The following is a 26,241-nucleotide window of genomic DNA, read 5'->3' on the forward strand; positions in this document are numbered from 1 at the left end:
TCCATTAGATATTTGAGTTCAAGAAGTGGAAGAGTGAGAGGTCACTATTAACATTTTGCAATTACGGTAAGTAGCTTTATTTCTTTCCCGAGTATATAACAATAAGGAAAACAACTAATTAATAATTCTATCACTAATGCAGTTTTCTCCCCTAACTGGACTCCCAGGACCATCAATGCCCAATAATCATTGTTGTGTTATTTGGAAAAAAGATGACTCTTTAATAGCCATTGTAAATTCAATTAAAGATTTGCAGATCCAATTATCTAAAGGAATTCAGATAGATAAATCTAGAACCAAGAGATTTACTGATGCACAACATTACAAGCTCTGAATTATGACCAGAGTCAAGACCTCAACCCAGATCTGTGATTAAATACACTCAGTGGCAGATCTGAGTTACGCTATCAGCTACTTTTTCCGGTGCATTTGTTTGAGCTGTATAAAGGACTCCTGGTTCTGTATTATCTGCTTCAAATCCTAATTGCTAAAACTGACAGCTTAATCTGATAATGGGTTCAATGTCAGAAAGCAGGAATAGCAGGATGAGTTCACACAATGTCAAGCCTATGGTTAATCAGGATTTCCTGAACAATCACAACAGCTGAGTTTTTCAATCTCACCATCATCAGTTCTAGGAGCAAGGTTTAGCAAAGCTCCTATATCAGACAGGAAGGTTTTCCACAAAGATATTCCTCACAAGAGCTATCTCAGTTATAACTTGTATTCATTCCACCTCTACCAATGGCTAGGTATACAGCAATATCTAAAATCATATTGGTAAATGATGCAATGGGCATCCCACTGCTCTAGGATTGCAATACTCATTACCCACAGCTATCATTGCAGCCCAATACCAGTAGTGCTAGAACTCCTGGAAGCTATCAGCTGGAGAAAGCTGATTTATTTTAAGTAGCAACAACATACTTGGTCTAAAGCAGGTGATTTTCACAGCACCCATTTTCAGGAGATCCTAAAAATAAAACCTGGGATTTTCTACATGCAAAATAGATTGTGCTATGGTATCACCAGTAATGCTTAGCTGTGTGTATCTGGTGATTAGGCAAGAACACATTTTCCTATGTGAATTCACAATAAGGAAGGCAGAGGATCAAAATGAGACATTTAATTAAATCTGGGTTGCAGTGAGGAATATTACTGGAAAAGCAGTGTACCATACTTCTGCATGAAATAAAACTGTGTTGAAAAACCCAGTTCTGCCAGCTAAACATTCTCCAACAATCATTTTTAGATTACACATCTTTCATTTGCTTAATGCAACTTGCTCTAAAGAATATTTATTTTACTCTAATAATTAGTACCTTTCTCAATAATGAAATTTCATTCCTACTTTTTGACATACAGTACATATGGGTTTTCTGTAAAATTGTGCTCCTTTTTGTAATATACTGCACAATGCTTTGGATTTGATTTCCAAAAGATTTTCCAGAATGCAGTCACACTCTCCCAGGAAAAGACACACTTGTCTTAAAATGTTGCTGATCGATGCTATATTTGCACTCCTGAAAATCTGAAATAACTTTTGGGCACCAAATTTGAAGTGCTGTACAATCTTAATAAACAAGAAAATGGTTCACACATCCTGGTTAAAGCCAACCATAAACTAGATAACACTATTATCTGTATTAGTAATTAATATAAATTAATTACTACTTAATTACTACTAAATAATGTATTAATGCTAGCTAATTCATACATATTGCTTACCCATGGTTTAACCATGTTTTATTGAATAAACCATAGTTTGTTTCATCATGTAATGTATTAAGACATAAAAAGTTTAGAAACAAAATAAGTATGCCAAAATCAAACATAGTTTCACACTATGTATTGCTTGGCTGTTTTTGACTTTACACGATGGGTGGATTCTGTTCCTCAAAATTAGAACTGGTCTTAGAAAATGCTATTTACTCTTAAAACAATCTTTTTTCCACAGTGAATATATTTTCCCACATTCCTTCTGGCTGGTCAGAAATGATGTACAGGAGTTTAGTCATAACATAGCACTACAGGATTAATAATAAAAGCATATGGAAAGATTATTTGCCTCTAAAAGAAATGAAGTAACCATAGAATCACAGGGCTAAAATAATAATAATAATAATAATAATAATAATAATAATAATAATAATAATAATAATGATGATGATGATGATGATGATAATAATAATAATAATAATAATAATAATAATAATAATAATAATAATAATAATAATAATAATAATAAAAGTTGGAAGGGACCTTGGAGGTCATCTAGTCCAACCCCCTGCTCCGGCAGGAAACCTTATACCATTTCAGGCAAATGGCTGTCCAGTCTCTTCTTAAAAACCTCCAGTGTTGGAGCATTCACCACCTCTGGAGGCAGGTTGTTCCACTGGTTAATTGTTCCTCCTAGTCCAACACACTGCTCAAGACAGAAGATCCTATATCCCAACCCAGTCAAATGGCTGCCCTGACTATTCTTGAAAATCTGCAATGATGGAACACTTACAATCCCAGGAGGCATAGCTATTCCATTGAATTATTGCTCTCCCTGTCAGAAAATTTCTCCTACTTCTAGATCAGACATGTCAAACACAAGGCCCGGGGGCCAGATCCGGCCCGCGAAGTGGTTTCACGTGGCCCGCGAAGCCATCCTGGAAACAGTGAGGGAACAGCCCCCACTGCCTTGGCCCTGGCCCAGAGACCCTCCTCCTGCCAGAGACCCTCAGATCTGTCCCACTCCTGCTCAGCCCCCCATAGGCACCCTTGATGCAAACAATGTAGAGCTGGCCATGCCCACCCAGTAGGCCATACAAAGTCTAGCCACGCCCACCCAGTAGGCCCCGCCCACCCTGGCCATACCCACCTGGCCCCCTAAGGGCAACCGCAATGCTGATGCGGCCCTCAATAAAATTGAGTTTGACACCCCTGTTCTAGATTGTATCTCTCTTTGACAAGCTTCCACCTATTACTTCTTGTCCTGCTTTCTGTGTCCTAGAGAATAAGAAAATAACTGTTTGAGCTATGGGCTTCTTCTAAAGGCCCGACAGAATGTGCCCCAGTTTCTTCCTTGAGACAATGTCATCTGAAGGGACCTAGGAGGATCTCTTTTCTGCTATGGTACCTGCCCTATGGAACAATCTCTTCCACCATCTGTTCAGAATTTGATTGTCCCCAATTCTGTTTGTCTTCTTTGAAGACTGGCTGTTTCCTCAGTTGTTGACATGTTAGATGAGTCTGTCTTAGGTGGTGAAATACATGTTGGTGTGCTCCAACTGTAAATTTGTTGTCTTTATTGATTTTCAATCCTTCTGTTCAGGGGACACTAATCTCATTTTTATTATTATATGCTGTATACCAGGACTCACATTTTTGCAAGTGGGATACCTCTCCGATTTCTTTAACAAATGTATTCCTAACCATAGTTAATAGATTAAGAATGTAACAGTTAAAGCAAATCACGCTGTCAAGATACCATGTTTTACCTACCATCGTTGCTCCTCTTAAAAATAAACTAAGGTAGGTCCTCAACCATTTTCAGAAGGAATTGAAACAATAATCCTTATCATCGGGCAGTGAAAGTTGCAAGAGAAAAGCAAGAATGCACTCACTTGATTAGCCTAAACCTCAGGGCAGTTAATTCTAACACAGTTCCCAGAAGGATTGCATTTTGCTGAGCTTTGGTGTTTTGGGATTAAGGGAACTACAGTACAATCATGATGAACAGTTTCATGTTACAGCATAGTTGTTTGAGTCATGCCGAAAGGCAGGCAAACTCTCTCTTGAGTTAAACGTGACTCCTGATGACTTCATGGATATCTTCATGCAGCTTCTTAGCAACAATTTGGAACTGGTTTATCATTGCCCTTTTCTGGATTTTTTTTTTAAGTTCCTACTCTAACCTATAGCTTTGGGATTCCCTAGGTCAGACATGTCAAACACAAGGCCCGGGGGCTGGATCCGGCCTGCGAAGGGGTTTCATGTGGCCCGCGAAGCCATCCTGGAAACAGTGAGGGAACGGCCCCCTCTGCCTTGGCCCTGAGACCCTCCTTCTACCAGAGACCCCCAGATCTGTCCCACTCCTGCCCAGGACCCCACAGGCATCGTTGATGCGAACGATGTAGAGCTGGCCATGCCCACCCAGTAGGCCATACGCACTCTAGCCACACCCACCCTGTAGGCCACGCCCACCCACCCCCGAGGGCAACCGCAATGCTGATGTGGCCCTCAATGAAATTGAGTTTGACACCCCTGCCCTAGGTAATCTGCCATCTAAGTACTACGCAGATCTGGCTCAGTTTAGATGCCAGAGGCTAGAGGAATGCAAAACACCAAAACAGCTATCTCTTTCCCAAGAAAAAAAAGAATCAGCTGTTAAAAGAAGTGAGGAACACATTCTAAAAATTTAGAACGAGCTCCTGCAGCAAAACATTACACTTCAGTTCCACCCTTCAGAGTACCAGTCCTATTTGTGTTTCCTACTCTTCTGTAGAATATAGTGCTAAAAAGTCCCAAATAAATTTAGCATTTGTTCATATCAAGAGATTATACTGAATTAGCATCAACATATCATGAATTATAGTGAAATTGTTTTTCTGCAATTTTGGAACACAAAATCTTGGTGTCTTAGATAGAAATCTTCATTCCCATATTGGAGTAATCAGTATCTCTCTAACTGGCTCCATCCACCCACCCACCCACCTACCCACCTGATTCAGTCATGTCAAGTTCTATTTGGCCTTAACCATGATTTGTTAAAGTAGCAACAACTGGCTAATTATAAATTCATGTTGACTAGTTCATAGTTACCCATCAAAGCACATTAAGAGTGTACTATGAGAGTGTACTAGTCCATTCAATGACACCTTCACTTCTTCATAAGTACAGGGTTAGAATGTGTTAGTCTAAAGCTAGCAGCTCTGTTAGTTCCCTTATGTTTCAAGCTTGTTTTGTGTCAACCTGCTTTTCACCAAAAAGATATATATCATCACAAGGGAAAAGTGCTTATGAAGCGGGACAAGCAAAATACCTAAGTGAAAAATGCATGCACAGGAATCTTTGTCTAGAAGCCGGATAGGCATTGCCCTGTGTTGTAACATGGGTCATTTGGTTTGTCTGAATGATGTCACTGAGAATCCAAAACTTCATTTATGATTTGTTCCACAGTGGCATTAAAAAGGGACCTCCTCATCATAGGAACTTCATTATTGATTTTGCCAAAAAAGGAAAAATGGGTGCTTTTTTGTGTCTTCTTGGGTTAAAAATCTAAAACCAGATGAGTTATAAAAGGATTGTGAAAATAGATGCTCATATGTCACTGACTTAAAGCAGTCCAAGAATTCCAAGGTAACAGAGATTCCTTCACTTTAGTCATCAGAACAAAGGACACCCTTAGGAAGAAGGTATCCCTGAAAAAGGAAAGGCAAGAATACAGTTCAAACACAACAGATGTTTAGGGAAAGAAAAAAAACTATCCAAAATGAGTAAACATTCTTTATTAGGTTCATGTCAATATTGTCTTTGAGAAGCAGCTGAAGAAATATTACAGCTCACGATCATCACTCCCATACAAATAGGCCCTCTTTGAACGGCTTAATTACCATCATTAATTTAGCCAGTTATTCCATTAACCCAATTTTCTGAGTTCACCTGACATGCCCACCATTAAGTACAGGGGCTGAATTCATACAACACGCTAGGTGAAAATGTGGTTGAATAGGTCGTATCAGTGGTTCTCAACCTTTTCTTCACCATGGACCCCCTTTAAATACTTTTTGTGGCACGGACCATGTCCACGGACAAGACTTAAATCAGGCATGTCAAACTCACGACATCACATGACGTTGTGCAATGTATTGTGACTTTTTCCCCATTGCCAGCAATGGGGTGGGCGCAGTTTCGGCGTGACGCATCCAGCCTGCAAGCCGGCAGTTTGACATGCCTGATTTAAATCATAACATTTCTTCAAGCCTTCACAGATCCCCTGTGATGACATCATGCCCCCCCAAGGGTCCGCAGACCACAGGTTGAGAACCACTGGCTCATATTAATCTACTTCTAATCTACTTCAGACATGCCAGAGTAGCCACACGGACGTGGCTGTGACAATTTCCCATGATGCCACATTCCTGTTAATGCAGAGGCATTAGAAACCTAACGCCCTGCTCCTGTGCCAAATCTTGTTGCTTCCCTTCCTGCCAGTGGGATCTTCTCAAGCGCAGGCATACATTAAGCTTTGCACCACTAGAAAAGCCGGGCACGGAGCAACTCACTCAAGAACTGCATTCAAGAACTGCAGCTACATGATCTCATTACATTCGTCCCCTGCAGCTAATGTGGACTGCAGAGAACTTCATCAGAAGTTGCAAGGTCCACTCCTTCTCCCTCCCACCCCACATATAAGGGATACAGGTAGGAGGAGGGGGCACCTTTCTCACTTATTGTGCTGCGGGAAAGAGGCCAAGAGTTCCAGTGACCCACACTGCCCTAGAGGAGGCAAGGTGACTTCCCACTCGGCCTCAGGCAGCTTCCTACCTCCATTACTCTTACCTTGCTCACAATATTCTGCTGCAGGCCTGCAGGGATCCGATGGTACCTCTCGCTGCAGTCGCAGTAACTGTCATTCTTTCCCTCAGGAGTGGGCAGTTCCGGAGCTGCCAGGATCCCCCTACTATAGCTGTTGCTGCTCTGGTTGTAGCTGGGGCTGGTGGTGAGGCCCCTGGGAGGCTGCGGGGGGACCTCGGTCCAGTTGCTCTGCCCATCCGTCCCCTTGCACCAAGAGATGGGCTGGACCAAGAGGAAACTGTCCGAGAACTGGCTGAAGCCGATGAAGAGCGCGGGGATCCAGGTGAGGAGGATGAGGGTTTTCTGGTGCCCGCCGCCCTGGCTCTCCAGGAAGGGCAGCACGGAGCCATCGTAATCCAGAAGCAGGGGGCTGCAGGACCCGGAGGGAGGCGTGGGAAGAGGCAGGCTCTGGATCTCCGCCGAGAGACCCCCTGCAGGGGGTGCGGCCGGAGCTGCAGTGGCCGGGTCCGCCTCCCCGGCAGGCAAAGAGCCGTTTTCCTCGGGGAGGGGCCGGCTCCCCCCGGCACCCTCCTCTCGGCGCCGGTCAATCGCCATCCGGCAAGAGGAGGAGGAAAGGCAAGCCCAGCGGCTCACATAGAGGGGAGGTGGGGAGGCGGCGCCCGGGGCGAGATCCGCGGTTTCGTAAGCCGGCCGGGCAGATGGACGGAAGCCTCGCCTGCGGGAGTCTCGGCTAACTCGCGCATAGGTGTTAACAGCTCCAGACGCACCGAGATCCCCGGGAGACCCGATGGTCGCCCGCCCACCTCCGCTTCGCCTTGTTTCCCAAGCGCGCCTGCCCGCCTCGGCCGCCACACCCAGCGCTCCCTTCCCACGTTGCCCTCTTAAAAAACCTTCCTGCGTCTCCTTCGCCGCACTCGCTTCTAGCCGGACACGCGGCTGCCGTTTCCTCCGCTGCCGATCGCCGCGGCGGGCCCGAGCGGCCGCCGGTCTATATCGACGGGAGCGGGATCAAGCTGGCGATCGGATCTAAGCGATGGCTTTCTGGTCGCGGGGGCTGGGAGGAAAAGAATCCGGCGAGCGGCTCCTGCGGGTCCCTCGCCAGCCCGCGCTACCGCCCATTAAGCTCGCCGGCGGAGGGGGACGATCCCGCTTCGCCGAGGGTCGGAGCGAGCGGGCGAGCGAGCGGGCGGAGCGTCGAAAGCAACCGCATTCGCTGCGCCCAGCCAGAGCGGGATCCCGTCCTCTCGCGGCTGCGGATCGCCTCCTTTCTCGGGTGGGGGTGGGGAGGCTTGGCGGCGTCTTAGCCTCCCTCTCTTTCTCCCGCCGCCGCGGCTCTCCTCCTCCGCTTGGCTCTCAACCTGCAAGCCCGCCCCCCCCCCCCACGACCCAGCTCCCGCCCCCGTCTCCTCCTTTCCCGGAGGTAAAGGTAACAACTGCAGCCGCCGCACCTGCGGCTGCTTGCTGCTCCTCCTCCTCCTCCTCCTCCTCCTGCCGTATTGAGACTCTGCGGTCACTCGGTTCCCCCTGCAGGAGGCGATCGGGACCGCCCCCCCCCTCCCCGACACACGTCGCCAGCGGCGAGAGTTTCCAGCCAGGCCGGCGAATCTTTGGGGCGAGGTGCCAAAGAGAAGGAGGCGGCTTGGCTTGGAGAAGCAGCGTCTGGGCAGAAAATAGGTCGGGCGCCGCAGCAAGTATGAACTCCTGGGGTTCAGCCTAAGCAGGCAAAGCTGCAAGGGTGGGTTGGTTGGCTTTCCCGGCTTTGGAAGAACCTTGGGAAGCTGAGGCGTTGTAAGTTGGAAGTCATTGTTTGTCGCCTAACATGTTGGGTCAACCCCAGGCCACATGCTAAGCCATAAGCCGTGGTTGGGATCCAGGGTTTAGGACAAGGTGGAGAAAACTAGCCAATTGTGGGATCATAAATCTTGATGAAGCTCATCATCGCTCCATGTGATGTATGCACTCAATCTACAAACGTAGTCCAAGCCTATTCACATCTGTTGTAAGGTCATTCTCTCCTGGGGTTTATCTTGACGTCCACTAAGAGTGGAACAAACATGCCCCATTAACCATTTTCAACGCCATGTCCTCTCTTTGTCTCATCCTAAATCACAGCTGAGGCACCTTAAAGTTGCCTTGTTTCAGTTTTAAACTAGCATTTTCCCTCTTCTCCAGAGACCCTTTTTTTGCCTTGAACCTAACTCAGGGGTAGGCAACCTTGGCTCTTTTATGACTCGTGGACTTCAACTCCCAGAATTCCTGAGCCAGCCATGCTGAGGGAAAAGAGAGAGGTTTCCAAGCTGAGCCATGCTGGCTCAGGAATTCTGGGAGTTGAAGTCCACGAGTCATAAAAGAGCCAAGGTTGCCTACTCCTGACCTAACCCTATCTAATAGGGTTGATGATGTGGTCAATGTGGGGATCCCCTATTGGCCACACCAGGCTACTCCAGGCACAGCCTCTCCCCTCCAAGCTAGACTTTGCCCTTCTTGGCTGTTTGAGCTACAGGCCAGTCAAGTTACCTGGTTCCGTAGAAGCCTATTTGCGTAATGCTTTACCACAGCAGCTTGCTGAGCACTTGTCAGACCTCATAGGAGGTCCTTGCACACATAGGTTTTAAAGGTCTTTTGAGTGCTCGGCCCATGTTTAAAACAAAAAAAAAACACCAGCATTTTCTTTCGTTGCATTGATTCCACTAGGAAAAAAAAACCACCTAGCTTCTTCCAGCCACATGTTGTTGGTTTTGCGGCCAGAATACATTTTCTATTTATTCTGCTGACAAGGGGCTTTTTAGGATTTTTGTTTGGAGGAGGGTGGTCCTATTTTACTCAGTTCACATGCTACTTCCAATTACAGCCAGCCACAGCTGCTTGGGGAAGAATCCTATAACTTGTCCTGCCTTAATACAATTAGGGCAGGGCTTTTTTTCTCATAGAACGCTCAGAACGGAGTTCCGGCACCTTTTTTGGATGGAAACTTGTAGGGTAGGCAAGGCAGGTTGTATGACATGTGTGAGTTCCGGGCACCTTTTTCTTTTGCAAAAAAAGCACTGCAATTAGGGCAGGGGTAGGCAACCTTGGCTCTTTTATGACTCGTGGACTTCAACTCCTAGAATTCCTGAGCCAGCACAGCTGGCTCAGGAATTCTGGGAGTTGAAGTCCACGAGTCATAAAAGAGCCAAGGTTGCCTACCCGTGAATTAGGGTAAATGCCACTCTGGCTTCCTTACTGAAGTGGAAGCAAAATAGGGAAATGAAGCCAAGGCACTGCAAAATATTCTGCTTTGCTGTCTAGATAGGTGAAAGGACTTTTAACGTTGTATGTTCCCTCCCGTTCAATGGAAGATTAAATAAGTAGAATCCTTTGATTTACAAGGATTTGCATATCAGCATGACACTAGGGCAGGGGTGTCAAACTCAATTTCATTGAGGGCCACATCAGCATTGCGGTTGCCCTCAGGGGGCCAGGTGGGTATAGTCAGGGTGGGTGTGGCCTACTGCGTGGGCGTGGCCAGCTCTACATCGTTCGCATCAAGGGTGCCTATGGGGGCCTGGGCAGGAGTGGGACAGATCTGAGGGGGTTTGGCAGAAGGAGGGTCTCTGGGCCAGGGCCAAGGCAGTGGGGGCCGTTCCCTCACTGTTTCCAGGATGGCTTCGTGGGCCACATGAAACCACTTCGCGGGCCGGATCCGGCCCCCGGGCCTTGTGTTTGACATGTCTGCACTAGGGTTTCATATAAGTGAATCCAGAGAGGGACTATGCAAGGTGGATGATATCTAATGAGGCTGTTCATATTGTAGAGATAATATGAAGCATGGAATGAGAGCCTTTACTTTTTCAGTGTTCTCAATGCTTAATGTCATGGCCCTCCAGTTTGCAGGTAGAAGCCACGTTGCTTCATGAAGCTGCTTCAAAGTGGTATTTTGCATGAAACTCCATAGAAAGCACATCTTCAAAGAATTGTGCAGCCTTACTTAAAAACTCATTGATACTTTTTGGTGGAACTAACCCTTAGGAAATTGTGCAGAAAGCTCTTATACTGTGCAATTCTCTATGTACTTAGTGAAAAGAAAGTACATATTTAATTCTCATTACATTAAGCCAGAATGCTTAAACAGTCACATAGTACCTTAAATACTTCAAGCGGCATATTGGCACTACCCAGTAGCACTCCTAAACCAAACCGGACAACCTCATTTAAAATTGTGTGTGAAGCCAGCCTCTTGATAGTTTACGCATGCATTTACAAGGAGAGTCTGTCATTGTTGCCTCTTTACGCAAATATTATTTTTATTGGTGGATTTTATTGGAGAACTTGCATAGGGTGTCACAAAAATGAAAGGCTAAGAGTTCTGGGAATTGGAGCTGAAGAAAATAGCAAAGGAGAGAGTTGAGACAATCAGAAGATAGGAAACACTATCTTTTAAAGAGATGATAGATTAAGTTTTGTTTTTTTTCAGAATCTAGCTATCTTGTATAGTTCATAGATATGGCACCAATTATTAAAAAACTAATTCTTATTAAGATCATATGATTTCTTGCAGTATTAGATGCTTATGCTGAATGTCTTAATTTAGACCTATCTCCAGTGCTTTTTTTGTAAAAAAAAAAGGTGCCGAAACTCACACATGTCATACAACCCGCCTTGCCTACCCTACAAGGTTCCATACAAAAAAGGTGCCAGAACTCCGTTCTGGGCTTTCTATGAGAAAGAAAGCCCTGCCTATCTCTTTGTAACACTTTATACATATGTGTCCGGACAAGTAGTATCTACATGCTAATTTTTGGCACAAAATAATGGAGAGAGGGATGCCTATTCCAGCACAGGCATGCTTGAAAGAAACCAATTATCTAGATCTATTTTAGATTAGTTTTTGGTCTAGAAATTACACAGAAGTAGTTTTAGTTACGTACCCTGAATGTGACTGATGAACTTTAGTGGCATGAACACAGGGGAATGCTACTGAGTTGGTTCTTCTGGATGTTTCAGCTGCCTTTAATCATCAGCTATTGATCATGAAATACTGCTGGAGAAGCTTAGTTGGATTGGGAATTGGAGGCATATATGACACTGGTTCTTTTTATACTCTCAGCACTTTATCAGAGAGTCACAAAGGGAGATTCCTGTTCATCTCCATGCTGCTTAAGTTGTAGTGTCTCAGCAAACTTTTCGACTCAGAAAGAGAAATATGCCTTGTCCCGAGCAACCTAGCTTTCTCTCTGGAAAGAACTGGGGTCCAATTTCCTGGCTCCTCTTGATTCTAAGTAGCTTCAGTAGCTAAATAAGCCTATCTTCAACTGTGGTGGTGTGCTAGCTTTGTTGATCCATGATTTAAAAACTCCTCAATTGGATTACAGTAATCATGGTAATGGAGCTACCCTTGCAGAGTGTCTGGAAATTTCAACTGGTAAAGAATCCAACTACAGATTCTTAATTGGGACAGGCAAATCAGATCAAATGGCACAGACATGAAGTCACTGTTGTAATCTGTCAGTTACCAATCCCAAATTAGGGTGTCAACATTAATCTGTAAAGTCCTAAATCACGTATGTAAAAGATCACAGCCCAACACCAACCTGTATTTTAATGTCAGCTGCAAAGATGCTCCTTTTGTAAAGAGTCAATACGATACAATGATTCAAGTGATGAGTACCCTCAGCCATGGAAGCCCACTGGATGACTTGGTTTACTCATTTTCTCTCATCTTAATCTACCTCACAGAACCATTGTTGTGGGGGAAAAGGAAAGGAAGAAACACTACATAGGCCACCTTGAGCTCGTGAATGAAAGGCAGTGTATACTTTAATAAATATATAAATATATGGTCCACCAGGGACGCGGTGGCTCAGTGGGTTAGGACGCTGAGCTTGTCGATCAGAAGGTTGGCAGTTTGGCGGGTCAAACCCCGAGTGCCGCATAGCAGAGTGAGCGCCTGTTACTCGTCCCAGCTTCTGCCAACCTATCAGTTCAAAAGCACGTAAAAATGCAAGTAGAAAAACAGGGACCACTACGATGGGATGGTAACAGCGTTCCGTGCGCCTTTGGCATCTAATCATGCCGGCCACATGACCATGGAGGCGTCCTCGGACAAGCGCTGGCTCTTCGGCTTTGAAACGGAGATGAGCACCGGCCCCTAGAGTCGGAAACGACTAGCACGCATGTGCGGGGGAACCTTTACCTTTACCTTATGGTCCACCAATGAGCTCAACTCACAATGCAGGGACCAGGATTTGGATCTTCTCAGTGGCAGCACTCCAGTTATGGAACTTTATCCCAAAAGAAATTATAACTACTTTCTCTTGTTTTAAAAGACAAAGGTAAGAAAGTAAAGCCGTTTTAAAGGGAAGCCAGTTAGGATTATAAATTATCCTGGACTAGATGGCAATTTTGGACAGCTTTTTAATCCAGATTCCTTAAAATTGCTATATTTTATTACTTTTTATGATTGGTGAATTTCTTGTTTTTAATTGTTCTTGTGGACACCACTTCCTTTTTGTAGGAAAAGGATTAATACAAAATAATCCCATCTAGAGAAGGAAAATAATAAATGGACATTTGCTTATTTGCATCTATTTATATAGGTATAAATTAATTCCCTTGTACAATAACTCTTTGCCTAGAAACAAAATCCACTGGGCCCACTTGCAACTCTTAGGGCAATTCATTTCTAAGGAAATGAATGAGATTGTATTGTACACTTACTGTTGTACCACAATCTAATTGATCCCTTACTTATTTAATTCACTGGAGGCTTCTCCAAAAGAGGTGGGCAGAAGATTTCTGCTAAAGTTTGCTTTTGAAAAGCATATTAGCAGTTGCGCTGCTAATTCCTAAACCAGTTAAACCTGCCTTTTTAAAGCTCATAACTGATTTCCTAATGGGTCACAGACCTGACTCAATGCAGTGTTAAGAATGGCTGCTCCTGACCACGTCTCTTTTGTTGAAATAGGAAGTCAGACCTTAAAAAGATGTATTGCCTTATGTAAATTAAAGCGATTATTTTTATGAATACATCATCAAACAAACCACGGTTTAAGGCATCCGGTAAGGGTAATTTTGCTCTAACAATTTATTTAGAGATCTGAATGGAGTGGTAAGAGAAGGCTGCATATTATACCTTTGTGTAAGGTTTATGCTAGCATAAGAGCAATGAAATGTACTTGAATTAGATATTTACCCATAACTTTTAATTCTATAACAGTGAATGAGGCTGGCTTGGAGTTAGTAAATGGATTTCAGATTTATTAGTGGGTGGATGTAGTATCTCCTTTCCACACCCTGCCATAGCAACAAAAAAAGCAAACAAGGTACTCTTTATATCTTAACTTCAAACAGATATGCATAATATTGCAGACAAATGGTGGAAAATCCATTGTATGCCTAGTTAGATCTATAACCAGTGTGGTGAGCCATACTTTTTCAGTGTACGCATGTGTAGTGATCTTGATATAATTGGCTTGAATGTCTAATAATTTTATGGACTTACTTCTAAAGCTGAAATAATAAAGAGAAAAAAGCAAGGAGAGAACATATCAAGGACAACAGAAGTAGACATATTTGGTAGGCACAGATTATCAATTAAAACAGAAAAGGAAAAGCTGGAGAACGGAGTGACTTTCCTGGAAAAAATGGAACACTGAGAAGGAGCACAACTATTAAGAGGGAGATTCCTTACAAGTAATCCTCGACTTACAACAGTTCATTCAGTGATGTTTTGAAGTTACAATGGCACTGGAAAAAAAGTGACTTACAACTGTTTTTCATACCTATGACCGGTGGTGGGATTCAGCCGGTTTGCACCACAGAACTGGTAGCTAATTTTTTGTTGCCCAGACCCAGAATGGACTTCCGGAAGCGGCATCCACACAGAGAACTGGTTGTTCACATATTTGAATCCCACCACTGCTTATGACCACTGCAGCCTCCCCATGGTCACATGATCAAAATTCAGATGAAATTCAACTGACTCATATTTATGAGCGTTGCAATATCCCGGAGTCCTGTGATCACCTTTTTGTGACCTTCTGCCAAGCAAAGACAGTGGGGAAGCCAGATCTACTTAACAACTATGTTACTAACTTAACAACTGCTGTGATTCACTTAACAACTATGGAAAAGAAAAAAAATTGCTAAATGGGCCACGACTCAACAACAACAACTGTCTTGCTCAGCAGCAGGAATTTTGGGCTTAATTGTGGTTGTAAGTCAAGAACCAACTGTACTTGTTCCAGATTAGGGGTTATGAAAAAAAATGTGTTTTTATTTTCTTGACACATTTAGGAACTGTTTTAAAATCTCTGCATTATTTTACACTTTCTATTTTCCCTCTTGGCAGCCTTGTGTCTCTTAGTTGTCATTATCCTGGGATACCATCTTGGTTTTATTGTTGTCCTGTATTTTATGTTCTTAATTTATACACTGCCCAGAAAAAAATTACTTATTGGTGATTTAAAACGCACTAAATATAATTAAAGGCATAAAAATGGAGCCAATTTTCACTCTAATTTTTCTTCTCTAGAGAAACAATGTAATTTCAGTATAAAATTTGCTGAAAGTAAAATTATTTTAATCATTTTCCACTCAAACCATAAGAATTGTCATTTTGTTCTCTGTAATAAAAGTGCAATTAATGCAACATCAAGGTTGAGAAATCATTACATTTTTTTTGAAAATCAATGCTAAAAGTTTAACCATCATCTCATTCTTAATACATTAAAATGTAATTTCCTGTTATTATAAATAAATAAATATAATTGTAAACTATTATATAATATCTGCATGAACTTGATCGATGGAACAGAATGTCTCGCCAACCTGACAGTTTAAATCAAAATTATGGGGAAATTGGTATGAGGAAGGGCAAGATTCTCTAAGGTGGTTTCCAAGACTGGTGAGCTAAGATGCTCTGGTCCCATTCTTCTAGCAGAAAATCAAATTATAGAATGCAAGAGTTGGAAGGAAACTCGGAAATAATCTAGTCGAATTGCTTGCTCAGTGTAGGGATCCACTATTCTACCCACTGCCAAAGCAGTTTGTTCCCTTGTGGAGCAGCTCTTACCATTTTAGAAAGTCTTCCTAATGTCCAATCTGTTACATATTGAGCTTTTGGGAACACCTTATCACGTGTACGCTGGAAAGCTAACGGTTCTCCAGCAACACAGATAGGACTTTCCAGTCCGAGCTGCAGTCAACTTGGTGGGAATGATGGGTTCAATCTGATTGGTTGTTCAGACTATGGAAAACTATATAAAGACTGCATGGATACCCCTAACTCTCAGTACAGTTATAGTTACGAATAAAGCAACTATTCTTCTGTACTCATCTGCCTGGCGTCTTTCCTGCTCATCCGAACCCGAAACATAACACAATCAATATTTGCTCCTTTTTGCACTTTAAAACCATTGTTTCTGGTCCTTTCTTCTGGAACAATTTGACCGTTATGTATCCTTCCAGATGCCCCCCCCAAATCATTTCACTGCCTCCAATTGTTAGTCCTAGGTATGTTTATGTTTGTTTTATTTAATTTATATACCGCCCTTCTCCCTGGGGACTCAGGGCGGTTCACAGGGCATATAAATAAAAATACAATACTATACAAAAGTTAAAACAAAGATTAAATCAGTGCCCAATTAAAAAACAATAATACAATCTAAAATGACAATTTAAAACCCAACTCCCCCATCAGGCCAGACCGGCCAATTCAAACAAATGGGTCTTCAGACCACGACGGAAAGTTCGGAGGTCCGATGCCGTCCGGAGCTCCACCGGCAGTTGGTTCCACAAAGCCGGGGCACCCACAGAGAAGGCTCTCCCCCTGGGGGCCGCCAGTCGGCATTCCCTGACCGGAGGCACCCTGAGGAGGCCCTCTCTGTGGGAACGCACAGGGCGGAGGGGAGTTGAAGCCGGCAGCAGGTGGTCCCCGAGGTACCCCGGACCCATGCCATGTAGGGACTTAAAGATCATAACTAAGACCTTGAACCTCACCCGGAAGACAACTGGTAACCAATGCAGCTCGCGGAGCAAAGGTGTAACATGGGAGTACCGGGAAACTCCCAAGACAACTCTCGCGGCCGCATTCTGTACCAGTTGGAGCCTCCGAGTGGTCTTCAAGGGAAGCCCCATGTAGAGAGCATTACAGTAGTCAAGGCGAGAGGTCACGAGCGCATGAGTGACCGTGCACAGGGCATCCCGGTCCAGATAGGGCCGCAACTGGCGCACCAGGCGAACCTGGGCAAAAGCCCCCCTAGTCACGGCCACTACATGATCTTCTAGGGTAAGCCGTGAATCTAGGAGGACTCCCAAGTTGCGAGCCCTATCCACGGGGGGTAAGAGCTCACCCCCCATAGAAAGAGATGGAACATTTTGAATGTCCCGGGATGCCGGAATGCACAGCCACTCAGTCTTGTCAGGGTTGAGCTGAAGTCTGTTCCTCCCCATCCAGACCCGAACCGCCTCCAGGCAACGGGACATCACAGCGAGGGCATCACTGGGGTGGTTTGGGGTCGAAAAGAAAAGTTGGGTATCATCGGCATATTGATGATACCCAACTCCAAAACCACGAATGATCTCACCCAGCGGTTTCATGTAGATGTTGAACAGGAGAGGCGAGAGGACCGACCCCTGAGGAACTCCACAAACGAGAGACCTCGGGGTCGATCTCTGCCCCCCTGCCAACACCGACTGCGAACGTCCCAGGAGATAGGAGGAGAACCACCGAAGAACCGTGCCTCCCACTCCCAATCCCCTGAGACGCCGCAGCAAGATACCATGGTCGATGGTATCGAAAGCCGCCGAGAGGTCTAATAGGACTAGGACAGAGGAATATCCCCTGTCCCGAGCCCTCCAGAGATCATTCACCAGAGCGACCAATGCCGTCTCCGTGCTGTACCCGGGCCTGAAACCCGATTGGTAGGGGTCCAGATAATCCGCTTCATCCAGGACCAGAGGGAGCTGATGCGCCACCACACTCTCAACAACCTTCGCAAGAAAGCGAAGGTTGGAGACCGGACGAAAGTTGTTCAATACAGCTGGGTCCAAGGCAGGCTTCTTGAGGAGAGGTCTCACCACCGCCTCCTTCAAGACGGTGGGGAAATAACCCTCACTCAAAGAAGCAGATATAACCGCCAGGAGCCAGCCTCGTGTCCTCTCCCTAGCTGCATAAACCAGCCAGGAAGGGCACGGGTCCAACAAACATGTGGAGGAGCTCAGCCTCCCCATAATCCTGTCCACTTCATCAGGGGTCACAGAATCAAACTCTTCCCAGATAACATTGACAAGACCGTCCGTGTCCTGATCGCCTGACTCTGCCCAGCTGGAGTCCAAACCGGTCCGAATCCGAGCGATTTTATCCGACAGATGTTGACTAAATTCCTCGGCACGACCCTGCAAGGGATCCTCCCTCACCTCCTGATTAAGAAGTGAGCGAGTCACCCTAAACAGGGCGGCCGGGCGATTATCTGCGGACGCAATGAGGGTAGAGAAGTAATTACACCTCGCCACCCTCATCGCTGCGAGATAAGACCTAATATAGGTTCTTAACCGCAACCGGTCGGGTTCGGATCGGCTCGACCTCCAACAGCTCTCTAGGCCCCGTTTCCGACGCTTCATCTCCCGGAGCTCCGCGGAGAACCATGGAGCTCGCTGGGATCTGCGCCGGGTCAGGGGCCGCAAGGGTACAACCCGGTCAAGTGCCTCAGTGGCTGCCCTTTCCCAGGTTTCCACTAAGGCATCCGCCGAGCTGTGAGCAATGGAGGCAGGTGGGGACCCCAGCGCCGCTTGGAATCTGTCAGGATCCATTAAGCGTCTGGGGCGGTACCATCTAATTGGTTCCGTATCCCCACGGCGGGGGGTGGCAAAACGGAAGACCATCCGCAGGAGATGATGATCGGTCCATGACAGGGGCATAATAAATGGAGAGCCCCCACCAAGATCATCCAACCACCGTCTAGATAAAAAAATCAGGTCAAGAGTGTGGCCTCCCTCATGAGTTGGTTCAGAAATTACTTGCGTCAGGTCCATGGCCGTCATGGAAGCCATGAACTCCCGAGCTAGCTCAGATGAGCCTCCCAGGGATGGTAGATTGAAGTCTCCCAAAACTATAAGTTTGGGAAACTCAACCACCAACCCTGAGAGGATATCAAGCAGCTCGGGCAGGGCTGCCGCTGTACGACTAGGCGAAATGTACGTCAGCAGCAAACCCAACTGCGCCCCAGATTGGTTTGTGTCTTCTTTGTGCTCCACTTCTTCAATATCCTTCTTAAAATATAGTGCCCAGAACTGAATGGAATATTGTCTGCATCATGTTCACAATGTCCTGGTTTTTCTAAACAGAATGTTAGAGGGACAATTGCTTCTTTTGATATGGATACTCTAATACTATGGATGCAACCTAGGAATGCAATTTTTTTTTGCAGCTTTATCACAGGTACAATTAAAGATACATTGCTAGAAAATACTTTGCTTTCTAGAACAAAGCGTACTTAGTAGTAATGAGTTTCCTTTTAAATAATTGTGCTGAGCAAGTTCAGTCATAGCCATTTGGAAACCATTATTTGTGATTTGTAAATTAAGCCACTATTAGGGCTTGTGCCACAAAGCAAGTATTTCACTTATTCTGTGAACCAGACTATCTGGGGACCAGGAATATATTAATCAGAGTTGATGAAACAATAACCTTTAATGCTATTTAAATCCAATTTCTATTAACAAGGAATACTAGATCTGCGTTGTTCATCTACTGGCTATTCAAATTTTTCAGCCCAGCCTTGGAAGCTTACAACAATTCTGGTCAGCACGGTATGTACAATGAAAGATGTTCAAAGTTTTAATTGCAAATGCTTGGAGGTCTACTGGTGTGCTCTACTGATTAAGATGTTTACCAGTCCAACAGACAAGAGAAGCAACCTGGACTTTCTGGAGAAACATCATTACTTTTCACTGACTCCCATGGGTGACAGGATAGCAGTCTTCCAATATTTGAGGGACTGCCACAAAAAAGAGGGGATCAATCTATTCTCCAAAGAACCTGGGGGCAGAACAAGAAGCAATGTGTGGCAAGGAGAAAACCAACCTAGAACTAAGGAGAAATTTCCTGACAGAACAATCAACCGGTGGAACGGTTTGCCTTCAGGAGTTGTAGGTGCTCCAACCCTGGCGGTTTGTAAGAAGAGATTATGCAGTCATTTGTCTGAAATGCTATAGCTGTCGTGTTTGAGCAGGGGGTTGGGTTCGAAGACTCCCAACTCTGTTATATTGACATAAGCTGACATTATTTGAAAGTCATTTTGTCAGATGAAGATAGTCATGTCTGCTATCACTTGCTTGTTTGGGGACGTTTTATAAAGACATTGCACCGTATAAAAAAATGTAAAGGTGGAAAGCTACAGAAAACATTTAAAGTGCATTGATTCTGCAAACATACAGTAAATCTATTTCTACTTTTTCCCCGTCTTTGCCTGGCATCCCTATGGTTATGCTGATTTCCGCTATACAGGTAATTCTCAACCTATGACCACAAATGGGTCTAGTATTTCTGGTGCTAAGCAGGGCAGTTGTCAAGCACCCAACTTTGCGATCTTTTTTTGTCATGGTTGTTAAGCAGATTGCACAGTTTGTTAAGCGAATCTGGTTTCCCCCATTGACTTTGCTTGCTGGCAATCACATGACCCTCCAGGACACTGCAGCTGTCATGAATACATGCTAGTCGCTAAGCGCCTGAATTTTGATCATATGATTGTGGAGAGCCTGCGATTGTTATAAGTGCAAGGACCTGTCATAAGTCACTTTCCCCCCCCCCCAGTGCTGTTGTAAGATTGAATAGTTGCTAAACAAATCATTGTAAGCTGAGGACTGCCTGTATAAGTGATTTCCCTTTCAGACAGTCTGAAAAGGAAGGAACCTTGTTGGTTGTTTACACAGGTGAATGTGATTCAGCAGTTGGTGTCTAAACAATGAGCAGAATCATCAATTGAAAAGAAGCAATCTTGCCCACAGCTATGCATACACTCTAATGAAATCACAAAGGTTTAAGCAGCTGAATTGTCTTCTTCTTTTTTTAGAGTGCAGTAGAGTTAATGACTCAAATCCTATCTATAGTGGCATGGTAATAAACCTCTCTGAACTTTTAAATAAATATAAATGGGATGTGGCTTTGCAGTAATTGAGATACTCCTAAAGCCACACGAGTAGAGTAAATCGCTGGTTCACGTACGCTAAATCACATTTTGTTAGCCGATGTATTGCTGAACAATAATTGGCTGGCTTTGCACCATAATGTAAGCTTTAATGCTATTGGTTATTAATCACAATGGATAATAACAATAAAACACAATAAAACACATTCTGAAATGGCATAATTTATGGTCCAGACCATCATGGCTTAATATAGTGCAACACCTTAAGCCATAATGGTGCATTATGCTGCACCAGAATAGAAATCAAGTCACTCTAAGAGTGAGAAGGGCCTAAATTTGACAAATACCTAAAGGGCCTAATACCTAATTTTAACAAATAACATAAATAAAATATAATAACTAATTGTTATTAGCCATTGCGACCAACTTAGTGCTATTCATTTATTGAGCGTGAACTAATGGTGGTACAAGGCAGAACTGTTGAAACTTGCAGATATAACCAGAAATTAAACTATTGCAAGAGTAGATCATTTGTTATCCCAAATGGCAGGTATCCCCAAACCTCCCTTTGGTGGCCCTCAGGAACCCCTCTGAAAACCGCAGTTTTCCTATTCTGGAATGCAAAAACACATGCACCATAAATCCTAAAATTGGCATGAATCAATTACAAAATTAAGAACATATAAAGTCCCCCATCCCCGTTTCTAACCACAGGGATGATGCGGTCCTACACACTTTGTAGTTCTCAGCCTCCCAATGTTAAATAAATGTGGCCCTTGTCTACTCTTTCAGTATTGTACACAAACAATTGTCCGTTTTTTAAGGGATGGGAAAGAATGATGCAATTTTGAAAAGCACTTTCGAAGTACTGGGCTGTGCAAAACAAAGTTACATTTTAGTTGCATTTTAAATATGTAAAAACAGGATCACATGTAGCCAAAATTCCTGATGCGTGATGTTCAATGTGCCTGTACTTGGTGCTCTCCAGAGGCATTGCAATAAAGTTCCTATCACCTTCAGCTGTTAGACGCAGGGGTGTCAAACTTAATTTCACTGAGGGCCGCATCAGCATTGCAGTTGCCCTCAAGGGGCCGGGTGGGTAATGGCCAGGTGGGCGTGGCCTACTGGGTGGGCGTGGCTAGAGTGTGTATGGCCTACTGGGTGGGCGTGGCCAGCTCTACATCGTTGGCATCAAGGGTGCCTATGGGGGCCTGGGCAGGAGTGGGACAGATCTGAGGGTCTCTGGCAGAAGGAGGGTCTCTGGGCCAGGGCCAAGGCAGTGGGGGCCATTCCCTCACTGTTTCCAGGATGGCTTCGCGGGCCGCATGAAACCACTTCGCGGGCCAGATCCGGCCCCCGGGCCTTGTGTTTGACATGTCTGTGTTAGAGAATACAGGTAAGCCTTGACTTACAACAGTTCATTTAGTGACTGTTCAAAGTTACAACGTCACTGGAAAAAGTGACTTACGACCACTTTTCACACTTATGACCACTGCAGCATCCCCAGGGTCACCTGATCAAAGTTTGGATGATTCTGTTTTAATGAAAGCTGTGTTAGATTTCCTACTCCTAGTTAGAGCAGAAACTTGAATCGAATTCCCATCAGGATTTATTCAACTGTGATAGCCAGTTATCTTATGTGAATGGAGGCTGGGTGGGTTGCTTGGCATTTCAGATAGTCCTCGCTTAACAGCCGGTTGCTTAGAAACCATTCAAAATTATGACGGACACCCCCAAAATACTTACAATCTGGATTCAAAATACCAATGGCTGCTTCCCCTTTGCAGTCACATGATTGTATTCGGGGTACTTGACAACCAGCTTGCATTTACAGCCCTTTGCGGCAACCTGAGGTCATGTGACTGTGAATTATATATTTTTTTTCCTTCTGGAAACCGACATTTACTTCCGTTTTCGGTAGAAAACAAGACAGTTTTTGCATTTGCTTAACAATTGTGGTGTTCTCTTATCACCATAATTTTAGGTTTAATTACAGTCCTAAGATGAGGACTACCTCTATGTGGACAAATGTTTATCTTGGACCCCTAGATTTATTTTATCCTATAAATGTTCAGTAAAATGCCAAGCATCAGTGAGAGATTATTGGAATACGATTGCAGCAGAAGACAGCCAGTTATGTTCCAGGGATGGGGGAGGAATTCATATACAGCAATATATTTATTAGACCAACAGAATATTCTGAAATAGCATGGAAACTTTCATATTTCTGAGAACATCTGTCAGAATGATTACTCGTCCCTCCCAAAAAGTCTGGAAGATGGAAGAGGGGAAAAAAATTACTAATGTTTAAGATACATCTACATCAGATTAGTCTTAGATGAAAAGTGGAAGAAATGAACAGACAGGCAAATTGGGCCTATCAGATGCAGAAGCAGTATTGGCTAATTAAATTTCTTTTAATTTATTCCCTAAGTGCACACATTCTCATGTTAAAAGAAGAGATGAAAAAAGGATGTGTGTACAAATTAGCCTGAATCAAATTATCTGTGGGATTGCTTTTCTTCCTTTGAGCCAGCCTGAATATTGTTATATTGCTATAAACTGCAGTTCATAGCTTCATATTCTAGGTATAACTAGCATTTGAGGATAATGTCATAAACTGTTAAGGAAACCGTGGTTAATTAGTGTGAGAATCAGTAATTGCACCCAGTTTTTAAATTCCCTCCCTTTCTTTGCTTCCATTCTTCATTTAGAAACAATTTATTATACCAAAGGCTCTTTATGCTCAATTAACTGACTTTTTCCATGGTCCATTATTTTACTATCTAATGCTTTATTCATTTTAATATGCACTTTTGAAGTTTATTTCTAATGTTTATTTAAAATGGTAGCTGTCTAGAATTCCACACACATGGCACTAAATAATGTGGCACATATAGAAGTTATAATTACTGAAATTCAATATGAAAAATAAATAATAATCCCCTCGCCCACTTTTGATCATTTGATTACAACTGATATAGGTGCAGCTGGATGCAGAATAGAGCTCATATATTATTTTTGATTTTTAGAGCAGCAAATCATCCTGTGAGTCAAAATGGGTATAGTTAGGATCTGAATATTAGCATTATGCAACTGGAAAAGAAAGAGACATATTTTCAGCAGTCTGGATTTTGTCATCTCCAACCTCACACAACTGCTCTTGTGACTAGGATAGCAACCAGACTTAACAGTTCAAGTTTTTGGAATGGCTTACTTCGTTACACCAGGAAAAGCTTCATTTGCTGATGCTTTGTATATCTAGTTCAAGAGTCTTCAAACTTGGCCTTTTTATGACTTGTGGACTTCAACTCCCAGAATTCCTCAGCCAGCTGGCTGAGGAATTCTGGGAGTTGAAGTCCACAAGTCATAAAAGGGCCAGGTTTGAAGACCCCTGGTCTAGTTATTTAAAAAGCCACAGCAGCAGACTATTAAAAAGGTTTCAAACCATTTAGCATGTGGTTTTTTGCACAACATGCATGCAAAGCTGATGAATGACGATTGTCTCTCTTGATGATCAACCAATATAGTTAAATTTTGAAACCCAGAGCCCATTATTTGAACACACATCTTCACCAATACTTAATACTGTAGAAGTTAAAGATTAATGTTCACATTACCTAACATCTCAGATATCGGACTGTTAAAGGCAAGAGTTGTGTGGCTTTGGAAAGCTAGTCCTCTCTCATTCTGACAGACAAATATATGTAACTCTTCCTGATCTTAAAATAAGCCTGCTTCAAAGCAGACCTTGGAGGTCATTTCCCGTCTGACCTCTTTGCTTCAGTGAAATATGATGCTGAATATGTAATACCCATGGAATGATCCACAGAGTTATTTAAAGTGGGCTGTTGCTACACTTTTTCCCTCTTGCTACCTGCAACGCTACCTATTTTTTTCCTAGAGCCAAGTCACACTGTAAAACTGAAGAATAACAGAATAACAGTTGGTAGGGACCTTGGAGGTCTTCTAGTCCAACCCCCTCCTCAAGCAGGTTAATTTTTTTTTAAAAAAAGTATCTTGACATGGACATTCATGAAAGATGCTATGGAATTTCTAGTTGTCATTTTCCTATCAGGATGACTTAATAAGTCACTGCTGGAAAACCTCATTATTTTAGTAGAAAAACATTTCACTGCATCAGTTATTTCATTGTGCTGGGATTTACTTGTCTCTTCTTCATATGAAAACTTAATTGCCATTTGGGCACACGAAAAAGTGCTCCTGCACATGTCAAGCTGTCATCCTTATGTAAATTGAAAACACAATGCATAGTTAAATTGCATAATTTATAAGTATATTCATTCCTTGATGTGGAAATGTGAAGCAGGAATAAGGCACAAGATATGTTTAAGAATTATAAAAAGTAAATCAATTATTTCATTAAAACTTGAGTATTTGAGCTGTCCCACTATGCCAACCTTCTTCATGATGGTAGCTTCCATATATGCTGGAACCCCAGATGTCTGCAACTGGAACAAGGAGGAGTGTGTGTGTGTGTGGGGGGGGTGCAAATGAAAAGATATGTGCCACGATGCAAATTTCATAATCTGTCTACTTGTATCCGACATCAGGACATAAATATGTAAGGACGCTATTTGTATTATAACATTGCCACTTGCTTGCCATCATTTTTTAAAATTCACTATGGTTGCTAAAGATTTGTCTTATTGGAATTACAGTTGCTAGAATTCATAGTCGTGCCAGTTGGGAATTTCAAGAATTATATTCCAATATGTCTGTGGCACTTGAAAGAGAAAGGTGAGTAACTCTGTTTGAACAGTACATATCATAGACTATTAAAAGATGAAGGATATGAATAAAATAGCTTATGTGAAAATGATTGAAATAATTCCTGCTGTTTTCCAATTCTAGTGAAATTCACCATAGTTTGTGTCTTAGTATATCATGGATGTTAACATTTGTAGTTCATTAAATAATCCATGTATTATAGTGATGTGTGAACACCATGATACATTTCCACAAACAAATACTAATATGGGAATTTGACCAGTATGAATTAAAGTACATGGGTTAGGACGCTGAGCTTGTCGATCAGATGGTCGGCAGTTTGGCGGGTCAAATCCCGAGTGCCGCATAACAGAGTGAGCGCCTGTTACTCGTCCCAGCTTCTGCCAACCTAGCAGTTCGAAAGCATGTAAAAATGCAAGTAAAAAAATAGGGACCACTATGGTGGGAAGGTAACAGCGTTCTGTGTGCCTTTGGCGTCTAGTTATGCTGGCCACATGACCACGGAGACGTCCTCGGACAAGCGCTGGCTCTTTGGCTTTGAAACAGATGAGCACCGGCCCCTAGAGTTGGAAACGACTAGCACGCATGTGTGGGGGAACCTTTACCTTTACCTTAAGAATTCAGCTGCAATGACAGAAAATATTAAGTCATAATGCCATTCATTTGTGGCTTGTGAACTATGATTTATGGCTTATCAAATTGTATGGAACCTATTGATTAAAATATAATTAATAGTCTTGGCTTTGGGTGATGTGGGAATTGTTTCTTTCAAATTAGCATTATAGTTGTGACCGTAGTCTTCATTTTTATAGGTTCTCTTTGCAGGACTTTAGAT

The 26,241-nt window shown here is 43.5% G+C and overlaps 1 protein-coding gene across 2 annotated transcripts in view; it reads right to left on the reverse strand.

Annotated features, from left to right (window-relative positions):
* SLC22A23 (solute carrier family 22 member 23) overlaps positions 1-7,853 on the reverse strand; it is a 101,369-nt gene extending 93,516 nt beyond the window's left edge. For both annotated transcript variants that reach the window (XM_083358392.1, XM_083358391.1), the window contains exon 1: positions 6,553-7,853. In XM_083358392.1, coding sequence (XP_083214518.1) covers positions 6,553-7,122 — 570 coding nt within the window. In that variant the 5' untranslated portion in view covers positions 7,123-7,853. The remainder of the gene's footprint in view (positions 1-6,552) is intronic.
* Between the last annotated feature and the right edge of the window lie 18,388 nt (positions 7,854-26,241).

Source organism: Vipera ursinii (genome assembly GCF_947247035.1).
Source record: "Vipera ursinii genome assembly, chromosome: 3".
Lineage (NCBI taxonomy): Eukaryota > Metazoa > Chordata > Lepidosauria > Squamata > Viperidae > Vipera > Vipera ursinii.